The sequence below is a fragment of the Pelodiscus sinensis genome, chromosome 26 (genome assembly GCF_052426305.1).
Source record: "Pelodiscus sinensis isolate ZL-2025 chromosome 26, ASM5242630v1, whole genome shotgun sequence".
NCBI classification, from domain to species: domain Eukaryota; kingdom Metazoa; phylum Chordata; order Testudines; family Trionychidae; genus Pelodiscus; species Pelodiscus sinensis.
In genome coordinates this window covers 6,419,203-6,441,987 of record NC_143077.1, presented here as the reverse complement: position 1 = coordinate 6,441,987, position 22,785 = coordinate 6,419,203, and the positions used below count along the sequence as shown (strand labels likewise).

Below are 22,785 nucleotides of genomic sequence, written 5' to 3'. Positions count from 1 at the left end.
AGTCAAGGGAAGATCCATGAGGACATTGTGAGGTGGGTCATGTGATGTGAGCTCATGCGTTGAGTGGCGTGAATGTATCTTTTTAACATCTTGATTTTAAAACCCTCCTCTTCCGCATGCTTCATGCTCTCTGCTACAGTGGAGGACTCCTCTCGGTCTGCATGTGAATCCTGGAGCCCTGATGGTTGAGGAAAGACATGAAGCTGAATGTTCCCAAAACCTGGGTGGGAGTGGGGAGACCCTCACCATATCCAACCCGTGTGTCCCAGATCTTTCACAAACATGGGGGGAGGGATAGCTCAGTGGTTTGAGCATTGGCCTGCTAAACCCAGGGTTGTGAGTTCAATCTTTGTGGAGGCCATTTGGGGCAAAAATTTGTCAGGGATGGTACTCAGTCCTGCTGTGAAGGCAGGGGGCTGGACTCAATGACCCTTCCAGTTCCAGGAAATAGGCAATCTCCATTAATTTACTTAATTTATTTGTATTCAAACCTAGTCGCCCTTGCAGAGCTTGGAACATGTGACTAGTCCCAATAACTGATTCAGAACCGCTGTCATGCTTCAAGATACATAGGTGCAACTTGCTTTCTTGGGTCAGGAACACAGTACGCCCTTGCTTTGTTTAGCTAGGGTATGTTATCCGGGGGAAACTCTTTGTAGTCCAGAAATAAATTCTTTGGCGGGTTGCCACACCGAGGTTTGCATGGGAGGTCGCTGGAAGCAGAGTTTGCTCGCAGGATATTTCTGCGTTGCAACGAACACAAAAAAAGCAATCACTTGGGAGTGGGGGCTAAAGTAGCAATGAAGACACCTGCAGTGTGGCTTTTAATGCAGACTACAGCCCAGAAGGGTATGTCGGTGCTGCAGCCGGGAGACAAAAGGGTGTTGGCCATTCACGCTAGTGCCTTTAAAATAGCGGTTGCTGCAGCTTGGACTCACGAGCCCAGCTCCAGCCTTAATGGCAGCCTTGGCACCAGTGGTCAGTCACCGGCCAGTGGATTGGGATCTGTTGGTAGATCCGGAGCCTGGGACGGGATGCTGGCTGGTTTGGCTGGGAGGCTATCAAGTGTCGGCACTTCATCTGCCTCTTCCCCCCACTGCTGTGCTGCTCCTGCTCTCCATCTTGGAGCTGCCCCCAGGAGCTTCCTGCTGGCTGTGCAAGTGACGGAGGGGCAGCGGTGAGGGGTGCTGATGTCAGGGTGACTTTCTCTCCTTCCCCTGTATCCCATCTCTATAGAATGAACAGGATGAGGCCTCGGAGAAGGGATGGGGCGGGGCGGGACCTCAAAGGGGTAGGGCCAGGAAGGAGACAGGACAAGGGTATTTGGGTGTGAGGGAGATCGTGGATTGATTTAAATCCCTATCTCGACATGGATTCTCACTCCTCTCTGCAGTGCAGAAGAGCTCTGCCTGGGTTTGAACTCAGGCTGACCTCAGTTCAAAGCGAAGCTGTTTTGTTTTCACTACTGTTTGAACCCAAGTTAATTAACCTGAATTAAGAGTGTTCCCATTTTTCCCCAGTCTAGTCATACGCTTGAGATCATCCTGCTTCATTTTAACCTCTTCAGAACACATGTTTTAAATAGAAGGGATTGTTTGCTTTCTTCTCACTGGGAAACTTTGGGGGCGGGCGGCTGTACCTCTCTATTAAATACTTCTCTTGGATCTCATAGCTCATATCAAACAACCCCAAATTCAATAGAAAGCTGCCCCCAGGAGATCCATCAATGAAATTCCTTTATTAACATGAGGAAAAAAAATCAAGGATCATCCTTTTTAGCTCTGCTTTCAGTAGAAGGAGTAAATTACTTTGGCAAACAATGAGATCACAATTGACTGCTCTTGAATAGAAGACGGAAAGAAACTTGAGTTGACAGAAGGAAAAAAGGGGAGGAGGGGAGAAAACAAACCCTAAACCTTTGGGGAGGAAAACTCTGCAATCTGTAATTTATAAAGTCAACAGTTCATTAAGATTGGGGCTTATTTTTGAAGAATAACGCTCCATTCCTGAGCTCAGCTCAGTTAATCCTCCTGTAAAATGAAAGCAGAGCTGCTAACTAATACACAGCCCAGCAGATATGGTGTATAGCTTTGCACAGGGTTAAATCAAGGCATTTCTCTCTATTTAAAAATGCATCAATAACAGAAGAGGAAAGGTTTGCACATTATACTCAGCAGCAAGAATTGTGGATGAGTAATCAAGTGCCTTCTGTCCCCTCCTTCTCTCTCCCTCCCACGCTTACATTTACAATGTAAGTGCCAGGACATCTGGGTGACTTTTCTCTTTCCCCTTGCTCCCTATTATAGCACCCACCCTGCTGTCTTATCTGACCTTTGCTATGTGGATATTAATAACATGCTCACGTACAGGGAAATAATTTCCATTGTCACCGATGTGCTGGGGAGCTCCTTTGGATTAGATGTGACTCCATTTGGTGTCAATTCTGACGGGCCACTGGAGTCCAGTGGGCCCCGCCATCTGATATGGAACGTAGTAAGTTCAATGGAATGGATCGGAAATCGGCTCGGGATAAGTAACTTGGGAGTACGCTTGGGTAATGTTGTTGCCTTTTTAGAGAGGCGGGACACAATCGATGGCGAAGGGTGCTCTGTAGTGTCTAAGTTGTTGGCATCTGCTCTGCAATATGCTTTGAGAACTCATGTGCTTAAATGCCGACTCATCCCCAGTAGAAGTGTGGGAGAGCAGGTGTCCGATGCACTTGAGTGTCTGTCTGTGCACAGCATTTTGGGGTTTGGCAAAAGGTGTTGGAACGAAGGATGAAAGCTAACTGGTTATCACCTCAAACACTTGTGATGTGTACAGGGCTAACATGGTCCATACCCACTCTCCTGGCGGGCCTTAGACACTTCTTTTTCATTGTCGCGACACGCCTGTACCTACGTGAAAGTTAGGCCCAGCAGATTTGCTTTGAGGTGAGTAATACGTATCGCCTGGGTGCAGGGCGGTGGAACGTGATTACGAAACCCAAAGGAAAATGGAGTGACTTGGCTGATCCAGCCTAAATCCTCTCCTTTCCCAGAAGCGATGAGTGAGCTCCAGCGCTTGCATCACCCCACTCCATAATGCTGATGGATAATCCCATGGCTTCAAATATTTCCTCCAGCTTCATAGTACAGTTGTCTCACTGTCAATGGGAGGGCTAGCTCAAGGGTTTGAGCATTAGCCTGTTAAACTGAAGGTTGTGAGCTCAATCTTTGAGGGAGGCATTTAGGAGTCTGGGGTAAATCTACTGGGAATGGTACTTGACCCTATGTGAGGGTAGGGGACTGGACTTGATGACCTCTCAAGGTTCCTTCCAGTTTGTTGCTGGTTTTGTTTCTTTGGGGTGGAATGTTTCCAGTGAAACAAACTCCTTTCCCGACACTGGCCCCTTGTGCCTAGATTGTGGAGGACATTTTCCCTGGCCCTTTCTGTTGGTTTGCTTCGGCAGAGACCATCCCAGCCTGTCATTGCTAGAGTCCCTGTGTCCTCCTTTCCTTGCTACTGAGTCCCGTTGATTTTCCAAGGACATGCAAGGCCCTTCCAAGGTGGGCTGCATCGTGGCACAGCAGCAGCCCAGGAAGGCAACTCGTTGAGCGGCACGTGGTACACTTAGCAGCCGGATGAACAATACAACATAGGTAGCACTTGTATTGAGCTAGAAAGAGCACATATCTGGCTGGATTGCTTCTGTGTCTCCCCCAGCCTGCTTCAGGTCTCAAAGAAATTGCCTTTGTCATTCACTTGGCTTTCCAGGAGGTTGTGTATATGTTCTGTTCCGGGAACGGGGGGGGAATTACAACCCTCGGGCTGCATCCGGCATGCAAGATTTCCAGTCCAATGGTACCAGGGTGCTCGGGCAGGCTCCCTGCCTACCCTAGCCATAACCCTGTGGCCACTCGCTGTGGCCCTCTAGGTGGGGGAGGGGCAACAGGGAGTTTCCACGCACTGCCCCTGCCTGCAGGCACCACCCACTGCCACTCCCATTGGCTGGGAACTGCTGCCATTGGGAGCTGTTGGGATGGTGACTGTGGATGGAGCGGTGCTCGGAGCTCATCCCACCCCCCAGAAGCTGCTGTGGGACATGCTGGCTGATTTCAGGAGCCATAGGGAAGACTTAGCCCCACCATGCTGATGTCCTGGAGCTGCGCAAGGTAAGCGGTGCTGGACTGGAGCTCGCACCCCCTCCCATGCCCCAACCCCCCTACCTTGACCCCCCCTCTTGGACTCCAACCCCCTCCTGCACTCCAACCCCCTGCCCCAACCCTACAGTCATTGCCCACCATACAGTGTTCCTACCCAGATTTGGCCCACCCCTGTTCTGTACTAAAACTTCTGCTCTGTGTCCCACGTTGTTCGAGCAGTGCAAAAGGTTTGCACCAAAATGCAAAAAAAAAACCCTCCTGGTGTGGGGTTTGCATCTCAAGAGACGGTGACGTTCAGACCAGGTGCCCTGAAATCTTTCTCGCAGCTGGCAAACCTGTTCAGCGACGCTGGCTCCTCTGTACGATTTCAGATCCAAGTTACGGCACATTTGTTCCATTGAACTGCAGGTATACCAGGGAGCTTTCATCTGCGTTTAGCTTTTGAGGAGCGGTGTGTGTTTGAGCATGAAATTCAAAGGGAGAGTGGGGGACGAGTTCTCACATCTCCAAACCAAAGGGAATATTTTCACACGAGGCAAAACCAGGCTAGCTGGTGGCTCTGTTAACTATTGGAGGTGCCCATTCAGGAAACAGGTTTTATTGTGGTTTTTAAAGACTGCCTAAATTATTGGACAATTGCTGTCAAATTTCAAACTGTATTGCAAATAGATATGGCATGCTATGGCATGATTTCCTTCTTCTTAGCTTCTCCACACATTTAACATCCCCAGGATATACTGAAAGTGGCAACACATGTTGTTGTGATGAAGTATAGCCAACAGGAAATAAAGCGAGAACCATTTTATTGCGGCTGTTTCTTTTGCTTGTCTCCTTGGTTGCTCTGGAGTTTCCGAGCCTGCGTGTACTAATTAGTCAGGGAGTTCTGAGGATGCTCCAAAATTCACAAGGTTGGAAAGATGCTTCCAAGAGGGATTGTTTTCAATGCTGCATCTTCCCTGTAATACATGGCTGTGGGAGACTGCAGGACCCCAAATCTCCCTTTGTGCTTGCAGAGCATCGTACAGCTGCTGCAGTGTTTCAAAACAGCTGCGTGGGCAACCGCGTCCCAAGAACTTAGTGAGCCTCTAGGTCCTGGAGACAGGCAGGTAGGTGAAGGGGGCAGGTTAGCGAAAGTGCTGTGGTTGAGGCAGAGGGCGAAATATCTTCTTTTGAATCCTTGTAGAGGAGCAGTGGGAAGAAGGGCCTTGTTGTTCGTGGCTCTTAATAAAAGCCTGGCATTCAGTTACTATGGGGATGAGCTGTCTAGAAAAGCCAGTAGAACGGGAGTTATGGCTGCCTCGGCATCCAATGGAAGACCTGCAACGCACCATCCCCAAGTCATGCTTCTATAGCTCTAGGTGAACCTTTATTTGCTGAATACTTTTAAGGCTTCCAGCATTCAGGGGAGCCCACAGCCTCTGCAGGGTCATGGGCAAGGTCGGGGGCGGCTCCATGCTCCCAGAAGGGGTGTGGCCTAAAGTAGAAGTGCCGTGCTCTGGATGGTGCTGCCCCCCTCGTCCCTCAGAGCCATGCAGAGCAGTGCTCTGGCGGCGATTTAAAAGGCCTGGGGCTTTGAATCACCAAGCCCCCGGGGAAGCTGCCCTCTTTGCCCCTGCTTCCCCCAGTCAGGGTATGTCTACACTACCCCGCTAGTTCGAACTAATGTAGTCATCCGCAATTGCAAATGAAGCCCGGGATTTGAATTTCCCGGGATTCATTTGCATAAAGCCGGATGGCGCCATTTTTAAATGCTGGCTAGTTCGAACCCCGTGCCGTGCGGCTACACGCGGCACGGAGTAGCTAGTTCGGATTAGGCTTCCTAATCCGTTAGGCTTCCTAATCCGAACGAGCTGTACTCCTCATTCCACGAGGAGTACAGCTAGTTCGGATTAGAAGCCTAATCCGAACTAGCTACTCCGTGCCGCGTGTAGTCGTGCGGCATGGGGTTCGAACTAGCCAGCATTTAAAAATGGCGCCGGCCGGCTTTATGCAAATGAATCCCAGGAAATTCAAATCCCGGGCTTCATTTGCAATTGCGGATGACTACATTATCCCCGCTAGTTTGAACTAGCAGGGTAGTGTAGACATACCCTCAGTGAGCCTGTTGGCAGCAGATCCCTAAAGATTTTGAGATTGAAGCTTTGAACTCCTGGGCATGGACAGCTCCTTCAATTGGTCTCAGAACAGCGCTGTCTCAAGCGCTTGGGAAGTGTAGTACCTAGTGACAAAGCAGGGTGTAACTGTCCTGGGAAGATTTGCTAGATGGTGTTTTCTTGCCTCTAGTGTACTCAGGGGTGTGCGGGCCATGGCTCCTCAGATCATGCATGTGCATTTTTCCACATAACTCTTCCCACTCTCCCCACACCTTTTGCAGCGTGCTCAGTATCACATGGCATTAACACTGCAGGAACACCCATTCCAAGGCCACCTTTCCCATCCAGTCTTGAGTGTTCTTAAGACCGCAGCTCTAATTAAATAAATTCGGGAGTGCCACGGAGAGGGTGGTTTGGCTTCCTTCCATTCAGGGAGCTAGGCTGAGGCAGGAGGGGAGCCTACTGAGGTTTCACGCTTCATTGCGTTAGCGTCGCCACCGAGAAACGCCACTTTTCCCCTGCGTCTTTTCCTCAGTGTCGCGAGAATATGGAATCCTATAGATTCCAGCCCCTCCATGACAACTCTGACCCTTTGCTGATATTAGCATGGAGGAAAAAAAATGGGGGGGGTGGTTATCAGAATGGAAAATGGAAATTGACATATTGCCAGAGTTCATTTCGTCCTTGTTGAGAGCCCACCTATAGTTTATCCATTATCTGAGTCTACAGTTGTTTGCGCCATTTGACATATTTGTGGAGGGGTGGAGGGAGTGGAAAGGGGTGAAACAGAGTTTATTCAGTGCTAAGTACTTCTTTATAAATTTCTTTTTTATAAGCAGCCCTTAGAGGGCAGTGGACTGGACTCGATGACCTCTCGAGGTCCCTTCCAGTTCTAGTGTTCTATGATTCTATCAAAGTTGCTCCATAAAAGTTTTCATATGCAAACTTAACTACTTGCTTTAAAACTTTAGACTGGCTTATATTTTTTAAAATTGTATTGGGGGGGTTATGTGTATTGCGGGGGGGTTATGTGTATCACATATTCACCCTTTATTGAGCTGTTTTCTTTCACTGGTGCCAATCAGAAGGCAGTTTGATGGGCATTAGGAACACACCTTGTCATGCTGCGGGTGACCTTTTAAAGAGCGGTCTTTGTAAATGTTCTCTTTAATTGCTATAATTTTGCAAAATGCAATAATTCTTTTACAGTGGTGCTTCTGTAGTGTAAGGAAGGGAAAGGCACCATTGCTCATTGAGCAGAAAACACAGTGCATATACTGAGAGGAAAGGACGTCAGTTACATTTGTTTCCAAACTGAAAACCAACCAAAATCAAAAAGCTAATGCATTCCAACTAGCAATTATCCATTTTCTCTTCACATTCACCGACCCCAATGCAGTTGATGTAAGATGATGTATTCTCCTGTGCCATTCTATCTCTGTATGTGCTGTTTTTGCTTTGTAGTAACTCAGGTTGGTGTGTCCCAGGGACATAATATGTGTCCGGACCCTGGGATTCCAGAGAAAGGCAAAAGAATAGGCAACGATTTTAGGTAAGAACCTTGCATGTGTTTCTTCTGCATGCCACAAAGCAACTCTTCAGAACTGCCATATGGGCTCTATGTTCTATAGTCTTTCTTTAGCAACCTGCTGTACACCTATAAATGGTTTGTCTGAAAATCTTGCAATGATAAATGACTTAGAAAAAATGTGTGCATGTGAGAAAGAGTGTGTATGATACTATGATAAGCAGATTTCATAATGAATCTCCTTCCTTGTGAATGTTTTCTCCTGTCAAAATCAGCCTTGTACCCAAGACTTTGCCATCAGGATTCTTTGTAATTAATGCTCCTCCTCCCTGCCCCTTTGGTTAAGAGCAGAAAGGATTCTTTAAAAAAAAAAAAAAAAAAAAAAAAAAAAAAAAACAGCCCTATTTTTCATTAGCATGAGTCACCGCAGGGCTCTGTCCATAGAGGCTTCCGAGAACACTGTGTCAACCCTTTGTCAATAAGCATATGTACTGCTGGATAATTGTTCTCGTCTCAAGTTTAAAACAATGCCTTTGTCCTATTTCAGTAGCTGGCCTTCATGTGAAGTGTTCAGGAATAAATCAGCCAGCTGTTAGCAACGACAGATCAATAGTTAATCTTATTTCTCTGTCGATTGCTGTTCTACTCACTAAAAATGTCTAACGCGAAACCATCAAATTCTCCTGAAAGCCACAAAATGGATTTCTGAACAAAGGAAGAAAAGGGGGCTGCAAATAGAGTCCTTAAATACTAAGGGCCAAATTCTCTGCTCGTTGAAATCAGCATCACTCCCTTTTTGTGAATGCGGCCACACTGGTTTGCACCAGCCGAGTCTCTGGCTTTAAAATTGTAGAATGAACAAGTGTCTCCAGTACAAGGCGATTTTTTTCCTTATATATCTCGTTCATAAAAATGCAGAGCATGGAATACATTAGGGTGTGAACCTGCGCTCCTGCATTGAGGAAAGGTCTCCGGAAGTCATGTTGACAGGCTCTGGCTGCCTGTAAGTCCATAATCACCGTAAGCAAAGCTCTTCCAACACAAGCAAATGCCTAAGAAAAGAGACTGAGGTTCCGTGTCCAATCCTATGCCCTGGTAGTCAGTGGTCTCTTGTTATTCGCATTACAGGGAATCCCTGAGCAGTCAGAGAAGGACAAAACCGTCAGTCTGGTAGTTTCTCCAAGGTTCATTTGCTCCCTTTGATTTTCTCTACTAGGTTAGGATCCAGCGTCCAGTTTACCTGTAATGAAGGCTATGATTTACAGGGGTCAAAAAGCATCACCTGTAAGAAACTGAGTGACATGATCGCTGCCTGGAGTGACCAGAGGCCGGCGTGCAGAGGTGAGAGAGTTAACCTAGCTCTGGAGATGGATGAAAAATCCATCCACTCCTTTGTTTGTGTCCACTTTGAGCTGGTCTTTCAACTTTCCTTACACCTGAATTCTTCATCCACTCTCGGGAGTGCTCTTGGTAACAGCTTTCAAAGGAGTGCTGTCAGGTTGCAAAACCATCCTACAAAAACTCATGCCCTTCATTGGGTATCTTTTTGTAAAGCCCATACAACACGTAGTTGTGGGTTCTTGCAGGCTCTTGCCTCATTTGGCTCACTACTCATTCACTCCGCAAAGAGACGCTGTTGTCTAGCAAATAGGGCCAGGAAGCGGGGTGCAAGGACTCCTGGTGCTACTGTCTAGTTCCAGTGAGAGTTGGCAGTAGCCTGCCTGACCAGACAGGGATGCCTTTAGGATTCATGGGGTCTGTGCAGTGCTATTAAACTGGTGATCCTATGCCCGACAGCAGTCTGGGGGCGAATGACAATTTTTTAGAGATATGATTTTATAATTTGCAAATTTTATAAAAAGCAAATTTTAAACTCAGGTCATGTCGCCGAACACGGTAAATTCAGAAACTGACAGGCTAGACCCGGGGTTGGCAAATGCCTGTTAAACGGCTTCATTAGCAACGGAATGGCTCGTTCACAAGTTCAGGGTTCTGCTAATAGCTCTAGTGGCTTTTTCAGTTTTAACTTAACTTGATCCTCTCTGGAGGAAGCAGAGCCATAGAACAGGGATAGGCATTAAGACCCAATGGTGCCCCAAATTTTTGGGTGCCTGTGATGGTTTGGTCTAGGCCTCAATGCCCCCTACAGGAGGCTAGCGGCCTTGCCGCATCGCATCCCATCCCATCCCGAGTGAGCGGAGAAGAGGTCCTCCAGATGCTATAGAGTGGCTGTCTCTGCGGCAGCCAATCAGGACCCAGCAGAGAGTTTAAAAGAAGCTGCATGGCTGGGGCTTGGCAATTCCCTTCAGGAACTCTACCCAGCCAGGTCTATACCCTGACAGGGAGATCAGCACTACGGCCAGCTCCCAGTGTGATCTGAGCCTAGATCTGGGTAAGACCCAGACCCAGTGGCCAAAGATAAGCCACAAGCAGAGACTTACTAGCACCATGGACAGGGCTAGCCAAGCCCTGGTTCCAGGACTTTGAGGGCGACCGGACAACCAGGCAAGGACCCTGCGCAGTGCCACTTCGCCACAGCAGAGCGCTCACCAGCGGGTGGATCCGTTACAGGTGCCCTACACACTTGCATAATCTGCATGTGAGCAAGGATGGCTCTGTGCCCACTGGGGATTATAAGACCTGCTTCATTCCTGGAGTGGATGTTAGGCTCCGTTTATTTTACACTTGTCAAGTGCAGTGAGATTTTGGTTGAAAGGAATTAGGGGTGAGCAAAGTGCTGTTATTAAGGGGAGAAGGCATGGCCATCAAGTCAACTCCCATCAGCAAACACTTGTACATGCCCAATGGTGGAAGACCCAGTTTGGTCATAGAAACCGGCCCTCCTTCCCATTTCCCACTATAAGCAACAACTGGGGGGGAAAGCTGTGTCTAGTCCCCTGGGGGGTATCACTTTGAGGACAGCATCGCTGATGCTTGGGCGGTCCATTAACTGAGCTATTTGTGCTGTCTCCAGGGTACCAGGGTCACTCTTAATTGCTTCCCTCTGGTGCGTGTGGGTTCTCTCCTTAGAACGGTTTCCCTCCAAGTCCACTTGCTGGGGAAGGTAGGATTTGGATCAGAGTCCCAACCTCATGATTTGGACTTATTTTTGACCATCGAACCGTGTCCCTGGGAAAAATGGACCCCGGTGATAAAGACTATCCTGAAATGAGGGATGTCATACATCCTCACAAACCAACTTGCCTTTCTGTGATTAGCCGCATCAAGTATTCATTCCAAACAGATGCAAAGGAACACGAGGCTGTTTGTATTTGAAGGAGAAGTCTCCAGTGTTGTTTCTTTTCCTGCATGGAGGTGAATGCCTGTAATGTGCATTATCATTTTAGGGTGTTGGATTGAAAAGCAGGTCTCTGATGAGCTGTTTACTTCTCTGTATTTTCCCAGCAATGCTCACACGTACACCATAGTCATCAGCCAACAACAACAAAAAGGCCATTGTGGTGTGCCAGGGATGTTTCAACAAGGAGCATAACCCCTTCCCAGTTGTTATTCCCTTTATAAATTGTGACAAAGCTCCTGACTCGGGCATGGTGGGTCCTGTGCATTGGGGCAGATTTGCTTGCCTCAGAGGCTCACAGCAGCCCTCAAGTTAGGAACCGCACCTCAGGCATCAGCTTGCTGTTACTCCCATCTTTGGCCAGCATGAGGGACAGGAGGAAACCAAACTTCGCAGTCTCAGTGAACCCCCAAAATGATGCAGGGCTGATTAAGCCCCCTTTTATTCCCCAGCGAGTCTTTTCCCTGAGTGGAAATGGAGACATGGGTGTTGGGAGGAACCCAGGCCCACCCTCTATTTCGGGTTCTGGCCTAGGGCCCTGTAATAGCAGCTGCCTGTAAATGTCTCCAACACCAGCTACAAAACCCCTGAGCTCCCTCCTCTCCCGTCCTCGTGCACTAACTGCAGAGAAGCTCCTTTTTAACCAGTCTCAACAGGCTCTTGAGATGGCCCCAGGTAACCCATCTAGCCTTGGCTCACTTGACCCACTTAATTAGCTCCAGGTGCTTAATTTCCCTGATTGATTCTGGCAAGGTCCCACTGGTTCTGGACTAGCCCCTGCCAGTTTACCCTGGGAACAGAGATTTATTCCATCTAAGATTTATTCACTGTGTTGTGAGCAAGACACGAGAAGTCGTTCTTCCGCTCTACTCTGCGCTGCTTAGGCCTCAGTTGGAGTACTGTGTCCAGTTCTGGGCACCGCATTTCAAGAAAGATGTGGAGAAATTGGAGAGGATCCAGAGAAGAGCAACAAGAATGATTAAAGGTCTAGAGAACATGAGCTATGAGGGAAGGCTTAAAGAATTGGGTTTGTTTAGTTTAGAAAAGGGAAGACTGAGGGGGGACATGAGAGCTGTTTTCAGGTATCTAAAAGGGTGTCATAAGGAGGAGGGAGAAAACTTGTTCATCTTGGCCTCTGAGGATAGAACTGCAGCAAGGGAGGTTTAGGTTGGACATTAGGAAAAACTTCCTGTCAGGGTGGTCAAACACTGGAATAAATTGCCCAGGGAGGTTGTGGAATCTCCATCTCTGGAGATATTTAAGAGTAGGTTAGATAAATGTCTATCAGGGATGGTCTAGACAGTATTTGGTCCTGCCGTGGGGGCAGGGGACTGGACTCGATGGCCTCTCGAGGTCCCTTCCAGTCCTAGTATTCTATGATTCTATGATAGGGCTAATACACCTCCCTTCCATCGCTCTCTTGTACCCCTCTGGCCTGACCCTGTCACCATGTATCCACTGTCTAGACCAGGGCTACTCAGCATGCGGCCCAGGGGTAGGATCCTTTGAACATGGCCTCCACTGGGAACATGCTCCACAATAGTGAGGTGTCTCCCAGGCAGGGTGAGCACTGAAAGAAGCAATCAGATGGTCTGGCTGGAACAGACCAGTACAGGGTGTTGGTGTTTCTAGCTCCCAGGGAGCAGGTGCTGGGAGTACCGGGGCATTGTGGGAAGTGCTTTTTATTCATGCCCATCACTGTGAAAGAAGCTATTTGCATATATTTGCATGTATAGGCAATCACACTTAAGTTGCGGCCCTCGGCATGTGCTGTGAGTATCACTGTGGCCCCCGGGGCTTCCGAAGTTGAGTAGCCTGGGTCTAGACTCAGACTTCCAGGAGACAGGTTCAGCCGAGATGCAATTAGACAGTCTGGTTCGAGGGGCTTTCCTGCTGGCTGTGACGAGAAAAGTCATTTCCACTGCTTTGCTCAGCATGCAGCAGCATCTTAAGTCCTTTGGGCTGGCCTCTAGGCACAATCCTTCTGAGCTTCCCGACGTAGTGTTAGCTCCTGGCCTTCATGACAGGTTCTGTGGCACTTCAGGACATGGGATGCGTGTTCAAAGGCTGCTGAAAGACCTGCACCAGGACTGGGCTCTGATAGAAAAAGTAGCAGCAAGTTGGTGAGATCCAGCTGCAGAGTCCCAACCTGAGGGTAGATGAGGGTCCCATAGTAGCTCTGTGGGGCCATTGTGAGGTTTACGTTATGATTCTAGCACAGCCCTGTTAACCGCTCTGCCTGCCTGTGCATATATTTTGTGCGCACCTGCACCCATTGTTGGGCTAGAGAGAGTTGTGGGCTTGAAGGAGTCTTGATCACTGGAGGTGAATATCTGCAGAGGGACCAGCAAAACGGCCGGTGTATCATGTAAATCCCATCTGAAAACTACCCTCAGGGTTAAGTGAGAGGTGGTTAAGTGATTCATCCAATTAGCACAGCGATGGACAGAGAAGCGGCTTTTCGCCACAGGGCTGACTTTTCACCTGTATCCCATCAGTTTCCCCCATGTCCCATTCAGTCCACGATAACCGGGCTTCACACGGGCCCTCCTTACTGTGGTTCCCATCACAAGCCCTTCTGTCTTACCACTTCAGCGGAGACGTGCACTGCTGGGGCAGTTGTTCTAGTTGGGGACAATGCCGATTACACAGCTCAGAGAACATTCTTAGCTGCAGCAATCTGGCGATGGAATGAACTTCCAGGGGAGACTCATCTGCAGAGCCTGACCCATCTCTTAGGGACCAGTGCAAATGCTTTGTTTAAGAACATAAGAGCAGCCATACAGGGTCCATCTAGCGCAGGGTCCTGTCTGCCGACAGTGGCCAAAGCCAGAGGGAGGGAACACAATAGGTAATCCTCATGTGCTTCCTTTCCTGTCACCCATATCCAGACAAACAGAGGCTAGGGACACCATTCCTACCCATCCTGGCTAATAGCCATTGATGGACCTAACCTCCATGAATCTATCTAGCTCTTTTTTGAACCCTGTTAAAGTCCGAGTCTTCACAACATCCTCTGGCATGGAGTTCCACAGGTTGACTGGGTGCTGCATGAAGATGCATCTTTTCCAGTCACCGCCTCAACTGATCCCCACTTTCCTACCCCTAATTCAGAAAACCCCACCGACCTCCCATTAACGGAGTTGTGGGTGACCTGAAAAGGAAGAAGAACCAGAGATGCCAAGAGGACAAAGCACAGAACTATTAATCCATCATAGTAGAATCCATATAGTTGGTTAGTGCGCAGCATGTAGAGTACAATGGAGTTACACCCTGTATTGCTGTTGTGTGCTAAAAGGGGGTGTGGACAAGTCGTAGTTGTAATATAACCAAGGCCATTAAAGAAAAATGGTCGTACATCGTCAGATCAATAGTCCATCTAGCTCAGTATTCTGTCTCCGACAGTGGCCAGTACCGGAACATCAGGGAGGGTAAATAGAACAAGACAGCTGGAGTGATTTGCCTTTACCTTCCCCTCTGGCATCTGACTGTCAAAGGTCTGTTAAACAAAGACCTGTGAGCCTGCTCATTATGGCTTTGATTAGGAAATGAACAAATAACCAGAAACTAGCAAAATCTGGGTGTGCAGTGACCCAGCACTGAGGGGATGTATAAATGGAATTTAACTTCAGAGAACAACATAGATGGATGCCCGTCTAGCCCTTGCATGTTTTGGTACGTTTTTCTTTTTAAGCAGCACATATAATCATGATGTTTGTCATGCTAATAATGAACAACTTGTAATACTTTTAATTAAATCCCTCTGAAGCCTTGAAGTCATAAATTATTATTCCTTCCATTCTTCTGTTTCCCCACCTTTAATTTCCTCTGCAAAGTTTTTGCAAGGCGGTAGAATACTGTCTGGTTCTTTGAAACAAGTATAGAATAAATTGAATCAGTTTAAGAGGATATTTGGCATAAATATTTGACACTATAAAGGAAATTTATGGTGCCCTCTCATTTGAGATAAGAAAGGATTTGCCTGTTTTATTGCGTCTCTGTGAATCAACCTGTTTTTTTTTTCATTCTTACCTTCAGGGTTGTTTTATATATACGTGTGTGATTTTGTTTTGGTTGCTTTTTATTCCGGTTCTAAACCACTTTTAGCGTTGTTGCTGAGTTTACATTTTTCGTCGTTTAATGATGAATTCCTTTGAAATGCAAAAGTCAAGACGTCATTTTCAGCCAATACTACCTCACTGCAGTGTCCTGGGAGGCCACTAACTCTTGTGTCTCCAACTTTTCATAGTCCAGCCACCAGCCTGTGAATCAGGAGACTTGGGTTTAAGTCCCGCTTCTGCCACAGACCCTTTGTGTAGCCTTTGGCAAGTCACATAGCCTCTCTCTGGCTCATTTCCCCCTCTACACTATGGGGATAACTCTCCTTCACTACTTCAGAGGAGTGCAGTGAAGACAGGCCCGCCACTGGGGGAGGAGCAATAGGGTTGCCAGGTGTCCAGTATTCAACCGGACATTCTGGTTTTTGTGCCCTCTGTCCAGTAAAAAAATTCAGAAAATACCAGACATGTGCAATGTCCAGTATTTTCTGCTTTTCCAGCTGGGCGCCCGACGGAAACCTAGCAGGAGCGGGGGGAGTGGCTGGGGAGGCGGGACCGCAGTCAGCACTGGGAGGCTCATGTAATCAAAATATATGATGTAGACTGTTGATTGTTTATAACAAAGTTCCCATTCAGTGTCAAGCATAGTTGTGGTGGGATTTTTTGTTTTTATTGTTTGACAGATTTTTAGCACGTGTGTTCGGTATTTTCTGGGGAACCATCTGGCAACCCTAAGGGGCAAAGGAGGCAAATTGCCCCAGATCCAGCAATTCAAGGGGGCCCGGGATTTCGGACTCTTTAAACTGCCTCCAGAGCGCTGCGCCACACACTCCGTGAAGCTCTGAGGGTTGGGGTGCATGCCATGCTCCAGGTGGCATGGGGAGGGGGCTGCCCTTGGCCCCGCCCCTTCCTTCCAAGGCCCCTCCCCTTCCTTGAGCACATAGCTGGGAATCCCTCCCCCTTGTCCAGGGGGCTCTCGGTTCCCCTGTGTGAAGTTTAAAGATCATGAGGTGCTCAGATGGGGGCGGATAAATATTGACTTCATTGGGCTTAAAGCGCTTCTACTTTGGGCCTCACCACCGTACACTTGCATGGCTTTACTGACTTCTTTGCTCGCTAAACAGTGCCCCCTACTGACAGAAATCAGCCTGCTTGATCCTTTCCAACTTAATTGGCTACAGCCATTGAGCCTGCCTACCCATTCTCCCACCCAACAGTCTTGGTCTTACTTGGTGCCCCTCACCAGTCTTAAGAGAGCAACCTCAGATAAGGCGGGTCCAAAGGGCTCCCATGGATCCAGGGTTAACAAGGTACAGCATTCCCAGTAGGAGACTGACCATGAGTCTTGTGAGCCTGTCCAGGTAACAGGACTGCTATTTGTCTCCGTCAGTGTCAAGATGCAGCAGTGCAATGTGAAATCACTGAGTGGGGGGAGCCCTAGGGAAGAAATGCGGGTGTGGGGGTGAGACTTGGGTCTAGAAGCAAAATGTATCTGTCACCATGAAATGAAACAGATCAGGTGAAATAGGAAATGCGAGCACAATTTGCATATCTTCGTCCACAAAAAAACGGCAGTGTAGCCTTAGCCTCTGAGCCACCAGATCTCCCAATCAGGAATCCCCTTTCTAGTCATCACCAATCCTATGTCTTCTGTACTATGAGGGGTGCAACAGCCTCCACCATCCCCATAACATACAAATGAGGGGTCACCAAATGAAATCAATAGGTATCACAGACAAAAGGAAGTTTTTCTTCATGAAGTGCAGAGTCAACCTGTGGAACTCCTTGCCAAAGGATGTTGTGAAGGCCACAAAAAGAACTAGATAAATTCATGGATAAATTCATCCATCAATGCTTATTAGCCAGGATGGGTAGGAATCGTGTCCTTAGCATCTGTTTGTCAGAGGCTTGGAATGGGTGACAGGATGGGTCACTTGAGGATTCCCTGTTCAGTTCATTCCCTCTGGGGCACCTGGTGCTAGCCACTGTCAGTAGACAGGATCCTGGGCTAGATGCACCTTTGGTCTGACCCAGTGCAGCCGTTCTTATGCTGGAAACAAAGTAAAGCAGTAAAGTTTCCTCCTGCTTTTGTGCAAGCCTTCTCTTCCCTTCCTAAATAAGGAGCTAAAGAAGCATTCCCAGAGTGATGAACCTCCCACAGACACTGTCTTATTTTCTTCTTCGCAGCCAGGATGTGTGATACTTATCTCCGGGGCCCCACTGGAGTGATAACCTCGCCCAACTACCCCGTGCAGTATGATAACAATGCCTATTGCGTGTGGGTGATCACCGCCCTCAACCCAGCCAAGGTAGGTCTACGAAAGACGTCTCCATGTTTGTATCTTTACGAGCTCTCTCTTTCATCTTTCCTTCTCTCTTTCTTTCAAAGCTGCTCAGGTTTTTGTTGCTGTTGTTTCCCCTACTGCGTGTGTTTCAGCTACTTAAGGAGGCTGTGACACATCACGTACCTCCCGTTTAAAATATGTTTCTTTAAAGGATGTAATTAAAAGTCAATGCAATTATTTTTAATCAAAACCTTTTGATATCTCGATGTGAATGGTGCTGAAATGCCAAACCGCTTAGCGAAGCATTTCATTAAAACTGGCTTTCAGTTAGGGCATGGAACAGCCGTGCCATGAATGCTGATGTTCACTGGTCTTGACTGATATCTGACCCTTGGTCAGCTGGGAATTATAGCCTAAAGGGTGGACGGTGAGTGAGAGAAGAGGAGGCATTAGCATCCCCCACTGCTGATGTCAGCCAGGCCGGTCCTTCCTATGCTATGGGGTTTGGAGAAGGGGGAAAAAACACTTAGTTTTCTCTGCCATTTCCCAGTTGGTCTGTGCTGGGGGAAGGTTTTTGCTTGCTGCCTTTGAAGCCCAAACCAATGGTCCTTGATAACACAGAGAGCTCTAGGCTAAAGTGCTTCGGGGCCGTGAAAATCTGGAGAACTTCAAGAGATTCCAAAACTTCAAGAGGCTCTGTTAAACAGGATAGAGCACACTGATAAAGTTCTGAATTCTCTGGCCTTTCTGCACGTTTTGTCGTCAAAAACTGCCTTTTGGCGATAAAACAGGGAGAGAGTTTACACTGCGGTGTGACTTTTGTTGGGAAAAACACCCAGTTTTGGGGTCAAAAAACCACCTCTACAAGAGACTTCTGTCTTTTTCCCCTCCCTCGATTGTCCAGAGAGAGCCAGTGTGGACTCTGCTGTTTGTTTTGTCGAAAGAACTGGCACAATGCGACAGTGCCTGCAGGCTGTGCTCAATGTTTTGGGATCTCTGCTGCCCTGCTGGCATGTACCCCTCCCCTTTAAAGCTCTGGGAAGTATCTGGCAGCTGAGTGAGCTATTCCGTTTGGGGAACGAACAAAGAGAAAATCATTGGAGTGTGCCTATTCTACAGCGGCCGGCAGACTGTTTCTGCCGGGGGAGGAGGTGGACTGGAGAGGCTGTTGTGCCTCCTTAGTACACTACGGGCTGCTTACCCACAATGTTTTGCTCTTATCTGTGGATAAGACAATGGGAGACAGAAAAAGTGGTTTGACTAGTTTTCACTTTTGGCAACTTTTGCAAGTTGACAGCGCTTTTGTCGCCAAACCCTCCTAGTGTAGACACAGCCACAGTCTTTTGCCTTCTTTCTTTCCTTCCCAAGTTCTCCAATAATTTTCCCTGGCTGATTTTCCTGTCTAATTTCCCCTTCATCCTCATCGAACCCACTTGTGAGAGCTTTTCCTTGTTGATCTGTCTGGTCACTTGACAAGTGTGCATAAGTCACAAAAAGGCTTTGGAAATAACCTTAACAGTAATAATACTTCACCCTAGTTCATAACTGTTTGGGACAAAGTGTGGTGTATGTTGTGTTTTGGTTGTTTTTGTTAATTTATTGCATAGTAAATTATATTTATATTCTAGGATACATTATAGTACATTTATTGCATAGTAAATTGGGAGTTAACTGAAGATTTAAAAACAGATTTCAAGCCAAGAAAAATGCAGTGTCATTAATTTCTAAACCTTTGGTTTTAATGACAATCATACAAAAGGGGAAGTAGAAAAGCTCAAGTCTAACGTGTGATTGCAACTGACATTTGCAAGTGCTTCTAAGCAAGGATGCACCAGTGCTGCTCAATATTCCAGGCATGTCCAAATTGATCTGTCATGCTGGTAAATGTACAAGATGTGTCCAGGTGTCCTTATGTCGGTTTGACTGCAGAGTGCACTCAAGTATGCTGTACCACTGGATGGTATTCTAAGGCCTAGACTGATTAGGTCACCTAGGTTAGGCTAATTTAATATAATGCCCTGTCTTGGCCTCAGGTCTTCTCTCCACTTACCAGGGATGGATGATGTGGAGATCAATCTCCCAGGGTTTGATTTAAGAGGTCTAGTAAAGACCCGCTAAATCGACTGCTGATGGCATCCCTGTCGACTCTGGTACTTCATCGGGTCGTGAGGAGTAAGGGAAATTGATGGGAAACTTTCTCCCGTCAACTTCCCACAGTGGGGATGCTGCAGAAACTCGACCTAAGGCACGTCAACTCCAGCTAGACTATTCATGAAGCTGGAGTTGTGTATCTTAGGTCGACTTTCTCCACTGGTGTAGACCTGGCTTCAGAATGGATGGGTCAATGAATCTATTTTAAACAGTGTGTTAGCAGGAGGTATTTGTGCAAGAGACACAGGTTTTAAAAAAAATCAGCAGTGTGTGATATGGTAAGAGTTAAATGGAAAAAAAAAAGACTTGTCCAAAGAGATTTAGCCATGCCTAGCTTTGGAATCAGGAATACTGAAAGGGTGGTGCTGGGAGGTACAGTCCCTTCCATAGTGCCAAGCCAAGTTGTCTCCAGCTACTAGCAGCTGGCAGGCATCCCAAAGCAGCATCCAAACACCTCAGCGATAAGAAGCAAATTTGCCTGGCGCAAGGTAGTTTTAAAGAGGTATGACAGATCCACACCTCTGGGCCACAGCAGTGTGATGGGAGGCAGATATGCTGGCCTCTGGGGCTACGTTTACACGGCGGCAGTTTTTCAGAAGAGGAAATGCAAATGAAGTGCTCATTTGCATATTCTCTTTTGATCCTTGTGGCAGAAGAGGTTTTGGCAATAACAAGCCCTGTGTAGACGGGGCCATTTGTCGGAAAAAACCCTTTTTGCGCAAGATCCTGTAAACCTCGTTTTTTGAGGAATAAGGGATGTTGCGCAAAACAGAGGACTTCCGACAATTGGCCCTGTCTACACAAGGCTTTTTATCGCAAAAACCTCTTCCACAAAAAGGATCAGAAGAGAATATGCAAATGAGAGCATGAGACTTGCAAATGAGCACTCCATTTGCATTTCCTCTTCCAAAAAATTGCCGCAGTGTAGACGTAGCCTAGATGAACCGGTTTCTGCTCCCTGAGTAACCAGGGTAGGGGCTGCCGCCGCACAATCAAGAGGACCCTGGGACCAACTAAGAGCTCACCAGAGGCAGCAGGCTAATCCGAGCACCTGCAGTCCATTAGGGACCAGCTGGGTCTAGTTTAAAAGACTTCTCTCTGAGGAGAGCCGGCAGGCTAAGGACTGGAAATGAAGAGGTGCTGGGGAAGAGCGGAAGGACGTGGTCAGGTACCAGGAGCAAGGCACGGGCAGGAGTTGGTTGGGGAAGTGGCTCCGGGAAAGGCCGCAGCTCTTGTGGTGAAGGAAACATCTGTCACTGCGTCCATTACGGTCCTTGGGACGCGACCTGGAGTAGAGGGTGGACCCAGCTTCCTCCCAGCCCTCCCCTCACCACTACAGAGACTAGCCCTGAAGGGGGAAGTCCGGACCACAGAGGGATGAAACTTGTTTGACTGGCCCATGATGAAGGTGGCTCAGTTGACTGTGACCTCTAGTCTCCAGTAAGGGAGAGGCCACCTCGAGGAGTCACAGCGAGCTGCCGAGGCAAGTGCTACCCACCGAGAAGTGCCGGACCCCTAAGGAAACCCTTCTGTGAACCCTGTGAAAGGCATGTCCGGTGAAACACAGAAGAGGGGCATCCACACTGCTTGGAGCTGAAGAGAGCATGATTAATACTTTCCAAGTGTTTCCACTGCTGCTTGGAAGCTATTGCCAAGGTGCAATGGAGGGATTAGATCCAGCTTATAACGGTGTCAAGTAACATCAAGTATTTAGCTGTATAATGTGGAGTCGGGTAGGTTTTTGGGCATAAGGACTTTGGGGCCACGTGAGAAGTTGCAGGCGAAGAGGAGAGAAGCAGCGTATTTCCTTAATTTTGTCTTAATTATTTCCCTTCATCTTTCTTTGTTCAAAAACGGATGAGGAATGCAAAATGCTGATAAATAAAATGTATGGAAAACAGTTCCTTTTGTTCTAGGGCTTGGCTGGGAAGTTACAGTCAGCCAGACACTGTCTGCACTGGCCTTCAAATAGGGCGAGGCTCTTAAGCTTGGGTGCATGAGTTTGGGCCCCGAAATGTGTGTTTAGGGCCATGTCAGAGTGATTTTTCTGTGGGTCAGCGGCTCTCGACCCGAAAAAGGTTCCCCCGGTAGGGAATAATCTCTCCATCTCTTTGTGGCACAAGGGGTTGGGTGAAATGCACTGATGTGTCGGAAAAGCCATTGCTGCATCTGCTAATCGCCTCGGAACGGTTTAGCGTGTTTACCTTAATTTGAGATGCCGTCCGTGACCAGCAAATGAGGTCTGACACCCTGTCCAATGGCAGAGTGTGCTCTGTGAGATCCCGGGGGCTGATTCGCACAGAGGGCTTCCCCTAGGAAGGTGGCAAACAGCAGACACAAATCAATTGCATTTCACGTTTGCTGCTCCTGAAGAGATCTGTTGAGGCTGCAGAAACCCCACGCTGCGTAGAAAGCAACTCATCCGCATGGAGAAAACACACGTATGCTACTCCGAGTATTGCATTCGCCAACAGCAATGCATGATCACTGAAAAAAGTCCACACGCTGATGGCAAAGGTCCCAATCAAGCAAGTAGATTGACTATCATGGCCAGTCCCCTGTATCTATCTGAGTCACACAGATGTCAGCTGTCTGGGTTGGTTTGTCAGTTTCTGGCACATCTAGGTCATGCTAGGAGCCCCTGAATTCTAATCCCAGCTCTGCCTCTGGCGATCTTTGGAGTGTTGAGAAAGTTCGGTAGGCCTTGATTCACCAAGGTATTCAAGCACGTAAGTATTCATTGAGTTAGACACGTGCTCAAATACTTTAACCCGCCTGGTTCATGTCTCCCATCTGTAAAACAGGGATGAGAACATTTATGAGTATTCCATCCCAGGAAGGGAAAGTGACTTGAAGATGGATTAATTATATGTCTGTAAAACTTGTTGGGGATAAAAACATTATGGATTTGACCCAAAGCCAATTCAGGTCAGTAAGAGCCAAACCCAGAACTCACTTGAAAACCCTCTATTCTGCATTGAGAAAGGTACTTGTGGGGACTACTTCCTCAATTGGTGTAAATGGATCCATTGAGTTCAAGACAGCCATGCCAGTTTATACTAGCTGAGGATCTGAACCTATATTTTTAAGGTCCAGGTGTCCTTTGGCTTGGGAAAAGAAATGAGCTAGGTTGGAAGACGCGTGATAACTAATTACCAGCCAAAATTGTCATTGTGGGTAAAATTCACTGCTGGGTAGAGGACGAGTGTCCGTGCTCCGGGTCACAA

At 47.7% G+C, this 22,785-nt stretch overlaps 1 protein-coding gene across 1 annotated transcript in view; it reads left to right on the top strand.

The window, feature by feature from the left end:
- CSMD2 (CUB and Sushi multiple domains 2) overlaps positions 1 to 22,785 on the top strand; it is a 734,622-nt gene that overhangs the window by 399,339 nt on the left and 312,498 nt on the right. Inside the window, exons 8-10 of the mRNA XM_014578911.4 lie at positions 7,703 to 7,790; positions 8,983 to 9,107; positions 17,310 to 17,431. Of these exons, the coding sequence (XP_014434397.4) occupies positions 7,703 to 7,790; positions 8,983 to 9,107; positions 17,310 to 17,431 (335 nt within the window). The remainder of the gene's footprint in view (positions 1 to 7,702; positions 7,791 to 8,982; positions 9,108 to 17,309; positions 17,432 to 22,785) is intronic.